Source organism: Rutilus rutilus (genome assembly GCF_951802725.1).
Source record: "Rutilus rutilus genome assembly, chromosome: 18".
NCBI lineage: Eukaryota > Metazoa > Chordata > Actinopteri > Cypriniformes > Leuciscidae > Rutilus > Rutilus rutilus.
This window is the reverse complement of record NC_140231.1, coordinates 28,453,052-28,467,353: the sequence shown is the minus strand read 5'-3', so window position 1 is coordinate 28,467,353 and position 14,302 is coordinate 28,453,052. Positions and strand designations below refer to the sequence as shown.

The window sequence follows — 14,302 nt, the reverse complement described above, 5'->3', positions numbered from 1 at the left end:
GTTTCCTATAACATAATTATTTGTTGTCCATAAACAATCAGCAGTAAGACAACTAAAAGACTATAATGGAGTTGCACAACTACAGTAGTTCCTTTCTGATCGGACAGGTTTTAACTGCAGCCGAAATGCTGCAACATGATCCACAAAACGTGCCTTCGTAGGTATTGTATGGCTACAAGCGTGGAACCTTTTGCACACATGCATCCTTTAGCAAGCATCTTACACAGTATAATGCAACACTTAATATAAATTTGTATATAAATAACTGGAAAGCATGATTGTTTATTATTGTTTATTTGTCCAAGATATTCTTTGCTATTGAATTTCACCGTAAACAAAGACTTTCTCAGACCATCGATCTTTAAAATGAACTGACATCTATTTACAAAAGGTCTTCCACTGAAATGATGAAAAAACTTAACCTAAATAATGCCCGGCATCAGACCAAATTATCACTAAGAAGTCACTCTGTATCCTGACTTTTGACCCAGGCTTGAGGTGATTGGCTCGTTTCAGGATGGGCGGAGTCAGCCTGGCAGGCGTCAGAGAACCGTTCCCGTGCACGTTCCCAGTTCCTCTGGGTTTTGTTTCTGGCAAGTGTGGCGTCTTCTACAGACACGGCAGCTCCAGAACCAAGACCAGACTGAGCCTTGCGCATATGCAGCTGAATCTACAACACACACACACACAAAGGGAAGTGAGTGTAAATCTCATGCACTTATGTACATGACACTGCGTAAACAAATGAGGAGAAACTATATTACCGGATCCTTCATTCCAGCTCCATCCTTGCCGAGGCCTTCTCCTCGTTTCCAGCCCATCTTCTCCAGCATCCGTCTACCCTTATTCTCATCCCCGATTTCACTATATACACACACACACACAGTGAGAAAAGGCACAAGTCTGCGAAAACATCTTTAACCTTGATACTGTTACGCAAGAAATCTACTGTAGTGCAGATCTGTTTTACAGGGGTAAATGTTTGACTGAATAGGTTACGTACACATGAACAGAAGCAGGAGCATCGTCTCTCTGGAATGTTCCCTCGCTTCCGACTGTCTGCCGGCGGTTTTCTGCTCTGTCTTTATACCTGCTGTTCTTCAGGGCCTTCTGCTCTTCATAATCACTGCTCTGAAACACACACACACACACACACACACACACACACACACACGTAAGTCTTTATGTAAAACAAGAATAGTAAATTGATAGAAGACACAACCAGCAGACCAATAGCAGTGCTTTAACATTATGAACATATGAATATGAGAGGGGCCTTTCATATAATCGGATTTTTCATATTGTGTTGGACACAGGGTTATTATCGTTAACTAAAACAAACACATTTTCATTACTTGAAATAAAATAAACATTAACTGAAAAAAAAAAAAAAAAAAAAAAAAAAAATTATATTTATATATATATATATATATATATATATATACACTCACCTAAAGGATTATTAGGAACACCATACTAATACTGTGTTTGACCCCCTTTCGCCTTCAGAACTGCCTTAATTCTACGTGGCATTGATTCAACAAGGTGCTGAAAGCATTCTTTAGAAATGTTGGCCCATATTGATAGGATAGCCGTTCCACCACATCCCAAAGATGCTCTATTGGGTTGAGATCTGGTGACTGTGGGGGCCATTTTAGTACAGTGAACTCATTGTCATGTTCAAGAAACCAATTTGAAATGATTCAAGCTTTGTGACATGGTGCATTATCCTGCTGGAAGTAGCCATCAGAGGATGGGTACATGGTGGTCATAAAGGGATGGACATGGTCAGAAACAATGCTCAGGTAGGCCGTGGCATTTAAACGATGCCCAATTGGCACTAAGGGGCCTAAAGTGTGCCAAGAAAACATCCCCCACACCATTACACCACCACCACCAGCCTGCACAGTGGTAACAAGGCATGATGGATCCATGTTCTCATTCTGTTTACGCCAAATTCTGACTCTACCATCTGAATGTCTCAACAGAAATCGAGACTCATCAGACCAGGCAACATTTTTCCAGTCTTCAACTGTCCAATTTTGGTGAGCTCGTGCAAATTGTAGCCTCTTTTTCCTATTTGTAGTGGAGATGAGTGGTACCCGGTGGGGTCTTCTGCTGTTGTAGCCCATCCGCCTCAAGGTTGTGCGTGTTGTGGCTTCACAAATGCTTTGCTGCATACTTCGGTTGTAACGAGTGGTTATTTCAGTCAAAGTTGCTCTTCTATCAGCTTGAATCAGTCGGCCCATTCTCCTCTGACCTCTAGCATAAACAAGGCATTTTCGCCCACAGGACTGCCGCATACTGGATGGTTTTCCCTTTTCACACCATTCTTTGTAAACCCTAGAAATGGTTGTGCGTGAAAATCCCAGTAACTGAGCAGATTGTGAAATACTCAGACCGGCCCGTCTGGCACCAACAACCATGCCACTCTCAAAATATGCTTAAATCACCTTTCTTTCCCATTCTGACATTCAGTTTGGAGTTCAGGAGATTGTCTTGACCAGGACCACACCCCTAAATGCATTGAAGCAACTACCATGTGATTGGTTGATTAGATAATTGCATTAATGAGAAATTGAACAGGTGTTCCTAATAATCCTTTAGGTGAGTGTATATTTATATATATATATATATATATATATATATATATATATAAAACTAGTGCTGTCAATTAACTAATTAATTGTACATTTTTCTTTAGTCACAATACAGATTTAAGTTCCTTTTTTGCAACTTTTTGTGCTTAAATGGTTTAATAGCACTTAATAGCGCAGTCAAGATGACAAAAAAAAGTGGATGCTGCGTTAAATATTTAACGCATTAAACTGAAAAAAAAATAAAAATAAAAATAAATAAATAAAATCGCATGCGTTAACGCGTTAATTTTGACAGCCCCCCCAAAAAAATTCAACTAGATGCCAAAGCAACATCTCATTTTTGTAAACTAAATAACGAAAATAAACTAAAACATAAAAACTATACAGAAAAAAACGAACAAAACTAATTCAAATGACAAATCTAAAACACTAAAACAGAAAATAGAAATATAATCTAATTCAAAATATTAACAATAACTACAATAGCAAGCCAGTGATACAAAAAAACAAACACTGGTTGGACAACTTCAAGTTAAAAAGGTTGAGAAGCACAGAGTGGCACAATCATTGCGCAATCACAGTTATGCGCCAAAGTTGAATAATTGGCGTTAATGATTTACAACAAACCCTCGGACAAAGCATGGACAATATTAATAGTGATGCTTACCATAGCATGATATCTTGGATGACAGAACCATTGTTTTAGCGGTTTAATATTTGACCTGTTGAAGCTTGCAAGTTGCAACACCCAGGAATAGTGTGATCGTCTACTTGCTGACCAAAAGAGGGCAGCACTGACCACACACAGTTAACAAGCCAATTTAACACACCTGACTTGCGCTCTAAAACACATTTCACTAGCAAAAGAGCCTGTACAGGACATAAAAACTTACTTTAAGACCATATTTAACCTTCATCATCTTCAGTTCCTTCTGTCTTTGTACCTCCTTGTCTTCTTTACTGAGAACAGTTCCTGAAACATACGTGCATTGCAAAAGAACATAAGCTGCAATTGATTCATAGTAAAGCAGTTTAGAGATGTGTGTAAGATAGCAGAAGTATTGACTAATTTTTTTGTCAATGTGTGCATGCATACCAGAGGTCTCATCTCTCTTATGGCGGCTCAGGTGTGCTATGATCTGTCCTGGTTCACAGCCGTCACATGTGTCCGTTCCTGTGTGGATGTGGAAGGACAACACCGTATCTCCCATCTTCACTTCATCCCCGTGGGTCAGAGGGCAAGGGTCGCAGCAAACTTTAGGCTGTAGGGACACAGACATTTACAATTCTGATAAACATCCTCATATTGAGATGTGTTCAAAAGGATTCTGGGATACAACAGCTGTTTGTGTTACCTGTAGTATTCTGTTCCCATTGAGGACAGTGCCATTCTGACTGCCCTGATCTATCAGCATATAACACTGCTGCTCCTGGTCAAAATAAACTTCTGCATGGGACTATACACACACACAAAAAGAGGAGAGGGAGGGAGGGAGAGGGAGAGAGAGCATATGTAAATATGAGAGAGTAAATATGCTGTTAAAATGAATTGACCCCATTTACTTTTTAAAACACATTATCCTAATTCACACAGAAATACACTACTGTTCAAAAGTTTGGGGTCAGTAAGATTTTTTTTTAAATAAATTATTACTTTTATTCAGCAAGGATGCATTAAATGTATCAAAAATTACAGTAAAGACTAAAAAAAAAAATCAGTTTTCATCATTGATAAATATAATAAATGTTTATTGAGCAGCAAATCGGAATATTAGAATGATTTCTGAAGGATCATGTGACTCTGAAGACTGGAGTAATGATGCTGAAAACTCAGCTTTGCATCACAGGAATAAATTACTTTAAGATATTAAAATAATATGTATATAAAAATAAAAATTAATTTATTAATTTATTATTTATTAAAAAAAATTAACTAAAACATAAAAAAAAAGTTACTTGAAATAAAATAAATGTTAACTGAAATAAATTAAATATATAAAAAAGAAACTTATTTTTATTTCAGGTAGTAGTGAGTGAGTGAGTGAGTGAGTGAGTGAGTGAGTGAGTGGAGACGAGACTAATTTGCATATTCATATAACCGCACATTCATATAATCAGGTATACTAAATGATGCAAAGGTGTAGAGTTACATTCAAGCTATTTTAAGGCATGAATAATTTTTTTCAAGGAAAAAAAAAGTTTAAATGTGTAACTTTGGTGACCAAAGATGAGTTTTAAGGGATTTAATTATTGATTACAGGGGGACTTTAAGGTAACATTTCCATTTAGTTTAACTGGATGTACTAAAAAAAACCTAAAACTGAAATAAATTAATAAAAACTATATATACATATTTTACCAAACCAAAACCTAAGAAAAATTACAAACACACAACTAAATGACTGAAACTGAAAATAAACATAACACAAACATGAAATCTAATTCAAAATATTAATAAAATTTATCTTGAGCACCAGGTGCAATTACTCCTGGGATTTAGAGAATATGTTTCAGAGTACTGAACAGACCTTCTATTAATGCATGACTATTAACTGAAGCCCATCACCAATAAGACATTAGGCCACAAAAACGCATTACTTTAGATTGTTTAATGTCATAGTAAAAGTGCTTTTGGTCAAGAATGTTTGTCTGTAGTTTGATTTGAGTGTTTTCGTATAGTGTTTTACCTTACTGACTCCCATCTCAGGGATTCTGATGGCATGATTCATGTCCTTCTCTCTGCAAACAGATACACAAAAACATGTTAAAGAACACAAAGGATGGACAGAACCACACACACACAGAACTATACCGACCGGCCGATAGTGGCGACTGTGTCAGCCGTGAGGATGAAGAGCGTTCCGGTCTGCAGAACAGGAGAGCGAACCACAGTTACCCGAACACATGGCGGCCAGGCTTCTGAAATTTGAAAATCACAAACATTACGGTTACGGATAGACAAAAATGAAATCCTACTGTAGTGCGCGCATTCACCTGATGCACGTTCAATTTAACACTGCATCTACAAACGGCCAATACCAAACAAACAGCCACCAGGGGGCGCAGTGTTCACTTCCGTCTGAATGTGCCTCCTCACCTTCCTCCTGTATCTGCATTTCCAGTTCTCTTTCAGGACTGTCATGTGCTGGCTGGACGGGAGATGCAGCCGAGGATGATGAAGAAGGTTCGTTCCCTCCATCTGACTCTGTGATCTCGCCTTCCTCCGGCTCGCTCTCACCGCTCATGTTATCAGAGCGTGACTTCCGGTCTCTGCGAGTCTCAGAACGTGACCTCTTCTTCTCTTTCCTCTTCTTCCTCTTCCTGCTGTGGGTGTCATCTGAATTGGACCCGTTCTCTCTCCGCCTCCTGCTGTGCGAGTCATCAGACGGCGACTCGCTCCGCCTCCGGGTTTTCTTTCTGTTCGTAGAGCGCTCTTTGCTTCTGTCACGGCTCTTGGTCCGCCTGGATCGTTCTGTACCGCTGGGTCGCTGGGGGCTTCGGGAGCGAGACTTTCGTCCTTTTTTAAATGACGACGCATCATCCTTCTTACTTCTGTGGTGGTGGTTTTCAGACTGTCTGTCAATCTCAGACCCCGCCTCTTTATGGTCCTGTCAGTGAGCAAACACTTAGCCAATCAGGACGTCACCGATAGTGACATCACATTGGTTTGATGTGACAATATAAGATTTGTTTTGGCTTTCAAGTTTCATTTGAGTCTCAGTTTTGAGTCAGTTCAAGAAAATCTAATATATGATGCAAAACCACCATCTAAATAATCAACATCCAAACAGCGCTTTCCAATCTAGCTCAAGCCTTACATCATAGTTTGATGTCGGTTTCACCACTTTAGGCAGAGAAGAGTTCGGCATGGGATAAAGAAATCCAGATTTGAAGAAACAAGCGTAAACAGCAAATGTGTGCAAACTGCTTGGCCACAGCTCTGACACCACATGATGTCTTGGCCCAGTCAAAACACAACCAGAAATGTTAAAAAAAAACAAAAACAAAAAAAAAAACACCAAGACCAGGTTAAAAAGATAAAAACTAAACCACGCTGACAGGAGGTATATACAAAAGATTCCAGAATATAACAATATAACAGATTCAAAAGGTAAGTAAGACTTTTATTAATGTTATATTAAAGTCTCTTATGCTCACTTAATAAAAATGGAGTACAAACAGAAATAGTATGAAAAATTACAATTTAAAGGTATAGTGGAGGATCTTTCCGAATTTTAGATAAGACCCGCCCTCTCCACTTTTTGAATAAGTTTGATTGATTCACCAGAATGATTGACAATTAGGAGGACCAATAGTATAGGTGATCCACCCGGAAGTAAAAAATCCTCCATTATACCTTTAAAACAACTGTTTTCTATTTGAATACATTTTAAAATATAATTCATTCCTGTGATGCAAAGCTGAATTTTCAGCATCATTCCTCCAGTCTTCAGTGTCACATGATCCTTCAGAAATCATTCTAATATGCTGATTTGCCGCTCAAGAAACCTTTCTTATTATACTTATTTTATTTACCGTCATATATTTTTTCAGGACTCTTTGATGAATAGAAAGTTCAAAGGAACAGCAATCATTTAAAATAGATGTTTTCTGTAACAATATTATAAATCTCTTTACTGGTAAACTGAATTTAATGCATCCTTGCTGAATAAAAGTATTAGGATCTTTAAAAAAATAGTACTGAGCTGACCCCAAACATTTGAATAGTAAGGTTAATAAAACCAAAATTAAAAAGAAAAACTAAGATGCACTGAATGACTTTAGCTTGTTACGACCATTTAGGGGAAAAATTCTAAAACTCTATATAAGTTTAAAGCTATAAACAAGTGCGTACCTCTCACTCCAACCAGTCTCAAACGTTCTATCTTCAACTGAGCCATTGAGCAAGTCAAATCCTGAACCTACAGCGAAAGAAGAGCACACGGTCAGCTCCATCAGGCATTACATTTTCAGAATTGCTCGATGGACCCTCTTCTGAGACCAGACTTTTCTACGGACCCTCACAATCATCAACCGCTATTCAATGAGAACCAGAACCTGAAGCCAAAAAAGCTGTCTGTGATTGAAACAATACTGAAAACTGAGACTCAAAATGGTGGGAAACTCGATTGAGAAACTCAACTTGAACTTGAAATGGGAAATCAAGTTGAGGAAGGTAAGGGGGATTGAGAGTCAACCACTAAATCTCCGTGATTACAGAACTATGTAAAGACAATGTGTGTCTGTGTGCATCTCACCCCTCCGTCAGGACAGGAAGCTCTATCTGTGTTCTTCACCGACTTCCTGTTTTTCCAATCTTTGGTCTTCCTCTGTGGCGTCTGCTCCACTTCGGGCTGTGCTGTAGGCACCTCTATCCTAGAGTGGAATTGGTATTTCCCGCTTTCTGGGTCGTAGTAATAGTACATTCCAGTGTTAGCATCATAGTACAGCTGACTGGACTGGTGGAAAAGAGGAAAAAACACATTAACACAGGCGATTAAGATTACACATGTCGATTACACAAATAACAGCAGTCAAACGCCCCCAGAGAAGAACAACTTACAGAGTCGTAGTAAAATCCAGTGCTGTGGTCGTAATACATGCCGGAACTTTCATCAAACACAAAGTTGGTCTGGTTCAACGCTTCCTCTGCTGTTGCTCTCAGCATGTCTGCTATAGAGCCACCTTCACCAGAGGCCTCCTGAGAACAAATACAGGGTTTACACAGCGAAGAAACTGGCTAATAATTATTCACATTACAAGCTGTCAATTGCTTATATTGCTATATATAATATATACATATATAAATAAAAATAGGAATACATATATTTAAAATTGCCATATTTCACACTTTTTGTGATGCTACATTATTTTAGCCATAATATAGATTGTTTCATTTTTACTATATTTCAGATTATATTGGTTATGTTTTAGACATTCTGCATTATGTTGGATTAATTTGGCCTTAAGGCCCGTTCACACCAAGGACGATAACTAAAAAGATAATGATGAAGATATAGTTCTAAAAAATCGTTCTCAATATTAAAGAATAGCAGAGTTCACATCACAGCTATAACGATAACGGCACAGAGAAATGATTTGGTTAGAATCTCTTTCAGAACGATTTTATCCAGCTGATGAACGATAAAACATTGACAGCCAATCAGAATCCATCCTGCTGTAACGAGCTCGAGCATTTAAAGTGGCAGAGAACCGTGCTTAGAATAAACAGAACGATATTGTCCGCTGGTGTGGACGCTAATATAGTTATCGTTCTAGGTGTAAACGGGTTCATTAGAATTACATTTTGCAAAGGGCTGGATTATTTTGGCCATATTTTTGGCTGATTTGGATATATGATGGATTGTTTTGTAAAATTCAATTGTTTTGGCTACATTTTAGCCATGTTTTGATGCTTTGTGAAATGTTATATGATCTTACCAATTATATAAATAGCTTTGCCAATATTTCAGATTATATTGACCATATTTTAGACATTTGTTGATATGTTGGATTAATCTGGCTTTGATTTAGACTGGCAAGTTATATTTTACACACTGCTGGATTATTTTAGGCATACGTTTTGGCTAGAAGTTGGAGTTTGACTGTTGTAATAATCAACATAAGCCACGCGTTCCTTCCAGGAACTTTCCCCCAGGAACTAGGGACATTGGGGTGATACTCTGTGTGTTTCCACTGCAGGAACCAGAGTCTAAATTTACATTTACATTTATTCATTTAGCTGACGCTTTTATCCAAAGCGACTTACAATTGCTATATATGTCAGAGGTCGCACGCCTCTGGAGCAACTAGGGGTTAAGTGTCTTGCTCAGGGACACATTGGTGTCTCACAGTGGATTCGAACCCGGGTCTCTCACACCAAAGGCATGTGTCTTATCCATTGCGCCACCCCCCCCCTTTTAATAGTGTTAAATGAAGTTCCAGGTAAAAATCTCCCCCTCAGAAAGTCACTGCTTGCGAGGTAGTACTTTTTCAAAGTTCAGAACTTGCGGGGGTGGGACTTGGGCCCTGAACATGCTGATTGGTTCATGCCGCATTTTGATTGGTTGATTCCAAGCATTTTATTTCAATCGCCATTTTAAAAAAATCTGTTGCGGTGCGTGCAGTAAGAGTTGTTTGCTATTCAAATCAAAATGAAGTTTAAAAAATGCGACCGATGGACCGACGACAAGGTTCAGGCCTAATTTGCCTAATCTTCACGTTACTTTAGACCGCGATGGAAACACAGACAGCAACAGGACTGGGGGGAAAGTTCCTGTAATTTCGGTGGAAATGCGGCTATAGAGAAGACATCATTCACATTTTATTTTACCACAATATTAACTTAAAACACTCTTTTTAGAAACTTTCTGAATGACGTACAACAGGATTTTGTAGAATTCACCTGAATATGCAACACGCAAACCATGTCAATACCAACATTAATAAATGCCTAGATCTGTTATCAGAATTAAATAACACTTAAATAAGTAGTAGCCTAAATAAGTAACACTTCTCATACCTCTGTTTGTGGAAAGTCACTTGATTCATTTGGTTGCTCAGGATTGGCTGGTGCCATCTCAGCTGTTATGGGATGGTCCTCAGTGTGTTCACAACACTCTTGTGTTTCCATGACAACATTCTCCTGTGTTTCTGCTGTTGTCTCCGTTCCTGACTGGTAGTATCCACCATAGTAATAATTATAATAATCTGTTTCAGGAAGAAAATAACATTTAAAACTCACATATACGGTATAGATGATTTGAATATTCCAGGGATAGTTCACCCAAAAATGATCATCATTTACTCACTCATGTCGTTCCAAATCCATAATACTTTAGTTCATCTTCAGAACACAAAGTTAGAATTTTTTTTATGAAATCTTAGAGATTTCTGTCCCTCTATTGAAAGTCTATTTACCCAAAACCCTGACACTTCAAAACTTTCATAAACAGATGGTAAAATAAATCCTTGTGAACACAGAATGAATTCAGGCTTTTATTCACATATTAACATTGATCAGTGAACAATGTTGACAGCATTCAGGTTTGGTAAACAGAAGTGAAAGCATGCTCGCTTGATGTGAGAGAACCAGCGAAGGTCATTCTCGCGAGTTACGCAGCAAGTTCTGCAAGAACTAATGAGGTTTGTTCTCACGCGTCAAGCAAGTGCAGTTGAGCTCCTGTTAATGTTCACTGATCAATGTTTATATGTGACCCTAGACCACAAAACCAGTCACATGGGTCAATTTTTGGAACTTGAGATTTATACATCACCTGAAAGCTGAATAAATAAGCTTTCCATTTATGTATGGTTTGTTAGGATAGGATATTATTAGGACAATATTTGGCCGATATACAACTATTTGAAGATCTGGAATCTGAGGGTGCAAAAAAAGTCGAAACATTGAGAAAATCGCCTTTAAAGTTGTCCATTTAAGCTGGCATAAAAGAAAAATCGATAATTTTGACCATACAATCTATTGTTGGCTATTGCCAAAAAATACACCCGTGCTACTTGTGACTGGTTTTGTGATCCAGGGTCAACTATGTGAATAAAAGCCTAAATTCAATCTGTTCATCATATAAAATGATCGTGTCTCCTCAGAAGACTTGGATTAAACTGCTTGATTCATAAGAATTTATTTTACGATCAGTTTATGAACGTTTTGAAGTGTCACATCGTGCTTCTACGAGGGGATCATTTTTGTCTTTTAGACTGCAGTGGGATTATATAATAGAAATATGAAACTCACTGACAGAAGGCTATTTTCAATTTCAAATACTCACGCGCACTTTATGAAGAGTGCTCGTGCATGTGGCTGTGTGCAACTCTGTGAAAATGGTTAAATGTATTTGCATCTCATGCTTGTATGATGCTAAATTAATGTAAACAGTCAGTTATGACTTAAGGGATTAGACTAGACAAAAACGTATATTTTATAAGAGATCTGTGCATTAGTGTGAATGCGTCTTATTAGATCTCTTGCTGTCTATGTCGTCATCATTAATAATCAAACAACAGTAAAGCTGAGAAAGAGAAAAATCACTCACAGCTCTTAAATGGAAAATGTTCAGATACTCTTAAATACTGAAAGCATTCTTTGTTTATTGACTGTAACATGTTTCTTTGTTCTTTTTTATTGTTTAGGCTACAACTCGCTTTTATGTTTTGAAGCGATATTAGTTTATATAAAACTCTTAAAGGTTTAGTTCACCCAAAAATGAACATTCTGTCAGTAATTACTCACCCTCATGTTGTTCCAACCCCGTAAGACTTTCGTTCATCTTCGGAACACAAATGAAGATATTTTTGATTAAATCTGAGAGCTGTCTCACTCCTCCACAGGCTTATGGACACTATAACTTGCTGGCCCAGAAAATGTATTAAAGACATCGTTAATATAGTCCAAGTGACTCCAGTGGCTACGTAGTGTTTTAGCGCAGCGCGTCTGTGTTGCACGTCACCACGTAGGCTCACTATTGGGCGATGCTGGTCGTGTGTGTGTGTGTGATACGTGGTGACGTGCAACACAGACGCGCTTGCGCTAAAACACTACGTAAACTAACTCGAGGCACAGAGAGAGAATGAAATGAATAGTGGAATAAAGTCGTTATTTTTGTTTGTTTTTGCGCACAAAAAGTATTCTCGTCGCTTTATAAACTTAAGATTGAGCCACTGGAGTCACTTGGACTATATTAACGATGTCTTTAATACATTTTCTGGGCCAGCAAGTTATAGTGTCCATAAGCCTGTGGAGGAGTGAGACAGCTCTCAGATTTAATCAAAAATATCTTAATTTGTGTTCCGAAGATGAACGAAAGTCTTACGGGGTTGGAACAACTTGAGGGTGAGTAATTACTGACAGAATTTTGACAGAAAAAGTAGATCAAGAAACGTTTTGGAATCGGATCGTGACTACCAGGGTTGGATGGGATCGTGAGGTGCCTAAAGACTCCCATTCCTTGTGTGGACAGGTTCTAGCTGTTGTGGTGCGACGCGGCAACAGTTGCGTCCGGTGTAGACACGCGTGAAGAGACTTTCAGTGGAGGGACAGAAATGTTTAAGATTTCATTAAAAATCTTAATTTGTGCTCTGAAATTTAACTAAAGTCTGGAACGGCATGAGGGTGAGTAAATGATGACAGTTTTCACTTTTGCATAAGCCATCTTTTGTACAATGAAATAAAAGAGACTCACCTGTCTCTGTCCAGGTATACTCCTCTGTCTGAGTCTCAGAATCAACTTTCTCCCTCTCTCTTTTCTTTCGCTCATGGATTTCTTCACTCAGTTTATCAACCTAAATCACATAGATCAAAAGCAACATTATGTTATCAACAATGTTCTTGTGTTGGCATGTTTTTGGGAGTACACTAATCATAAAAATGGCCTATAACTGTAACAGTCTTGTTTCCACAAAAAAACAACTGCCCCTGTTCTCCATGAGCACCTGGCTCACCTGCTGTCTGAGATCTTCATTGTAGCTTTCTGTGGTCTTCTGAAGCCGTTCGCTTTGGCTGAGCTGTTTCTGTAACTTCTGAAGTTCATCCTTACATGCCTTCAGATCCTGTCGCAGCGCCTCCGCTTGTGATCTCAAAGAAACGAGCTCTGCTTGCAAACCCCGATCACTGGGTTCAGGGTCTGGTTTTCCTTCTGCAGCCATTGCTGAGGATGTTCTACCTAAAATGTAGTTTAGAATAAGAAAGCATAGTTGACAAAAATTATTAATCTTTAGATTCAAATCACCATGTAACACATTAAATATAGTCATTATAAAATGATACACTGCAAGTTATTATTAATTTACTTTATGTGTTCTTTTAAAACAAGTCATCTCATTTGAGTGTCAATCTAAGACAAAAATCTATTTACCCTCACATAACAATCAATTCTTAAAAATAGGTCTTTAAAAGTGCAATTATAGAGCTGCATTTATATTTTTTAGTAAGTGAGTTCCTAGCAAACATCATATTTGGGGGTTCCTTGTATCAAAAAGATTGAAAACTACCGTTACTAGATAAGTTAGGATACCGAAAGTATGAATAAACTGAAAACCGAAAATAATCTGAGCACAAATTCACAACAACCCACCAAACGACTCCTCTAATTGTAAATACAGTTTAAAAACATATAATAAGAGTATGTTAATAAATAGAAAAGTTGTGTTATGAATTTGAATTAGGGCACATTTGATTTTTATTGCACATTATCCTCACCGACTTAAACCACCCGGTTTCTCTGCGCGTTCCCAGATTTCCTGCGCGCGCGTCAATCTGCAAATCAAAGATAAACATCATATGACCAGCGTGCATTGGACACATATTCGTGTAGAAGTTTGTGTTATCGTAAAGTGCGTTACAGGGAACAAACGCGATGAACTTTAGTCCCACTTCAACGGACGCTGCCATACTTTTTACTTTGTGATGTCATGGCTTACTTACCCCTGCATCACTTCCGTTTTTTCCATAACGCCACACCGCCCCTAATGTAAAACTCTGCCAACTGCACTGTCACTGACAAGAAAAGATATTTGAAATTTGAAATTTGAAATGACATGACATATAGGACTTTAATTCTTTTTTTTTAAGATATCCTGGGAATTTTCATGTAGCCTATACCAAAATGTTTGGACGTTTGGCTAAGACAACATCTTTCCCTCTTTCAATATGCAAATAAACCAGACTGGGGATACTTACAGTAGCC

At 38.1% G+C, this 14,302-nt stretch overlaps 1 protein-coding gene across 3 annotated transcripts; it reads right to left on the bottom strand.

Moving 5' to 3' along the window:
• Positions 1 to 277: 277 nt before the first annotated feature.
• Positions 278 to 14,055, bottom strand: aggf1 (angiogenic factor with G patch and FHA domains 1). Of its 3 annotated transcripts, none has more exons than XM_084387635.1 (16): positions 13,959 to 14,055; positions 13,816 to 13,872; positions 13,059 to 13,279; positions 12,800 to 12,899; positions 10,123 to 10,310; positions 8,164 to 8,301; positions 7,859 to 8,059; positions 7,456 to 7,522; positions 5,417 to 5,519; positions 5,288 to 5,339; positions 3,956 to 4,057; positions 3,697 to 3,862; positions 3,494 to 3,573; positions 1,004 to 1,131; positions 765 to 864; positions 278 to 670 (listed from the first exon to the last, which is right to left on the bottom strand). In XM_084387635.1, the coding sequence occupies exons 3-16, from the start codon at positions 13,260 to 13,262 to the stop codon at positions 464 to 466; spliced, it is 1,836 nt and encodes a 611-aa protein (XP_084243761.1). In that variant the 5' UTR covers positions 13,263 to 13,279; positions 13,816 to 13,872; positions 13,959 to 14,055; the 3' UTR covers positions 278 to 463. The 3 variants fall into 3 exon arrangements, with proteins under 3 accessions (XP_084243761.1, XP_084243759.1, XP_084243760.1); XM_084387633.1 differs by lacking the exon at positions 7,456 to 7,522 and adding an exon at positions 5,698 to 6,208; XM_084387634.1 differs by lacking the exon at positions 7,456 to 7,522 and adding an exon at positions 5,698 to 6,208 and having other exon boundaries at positions 13,816 to 14,044.
• Between the last annotated feature and the right edge of the window lie 247 nt (positions 14,056 to 14,302).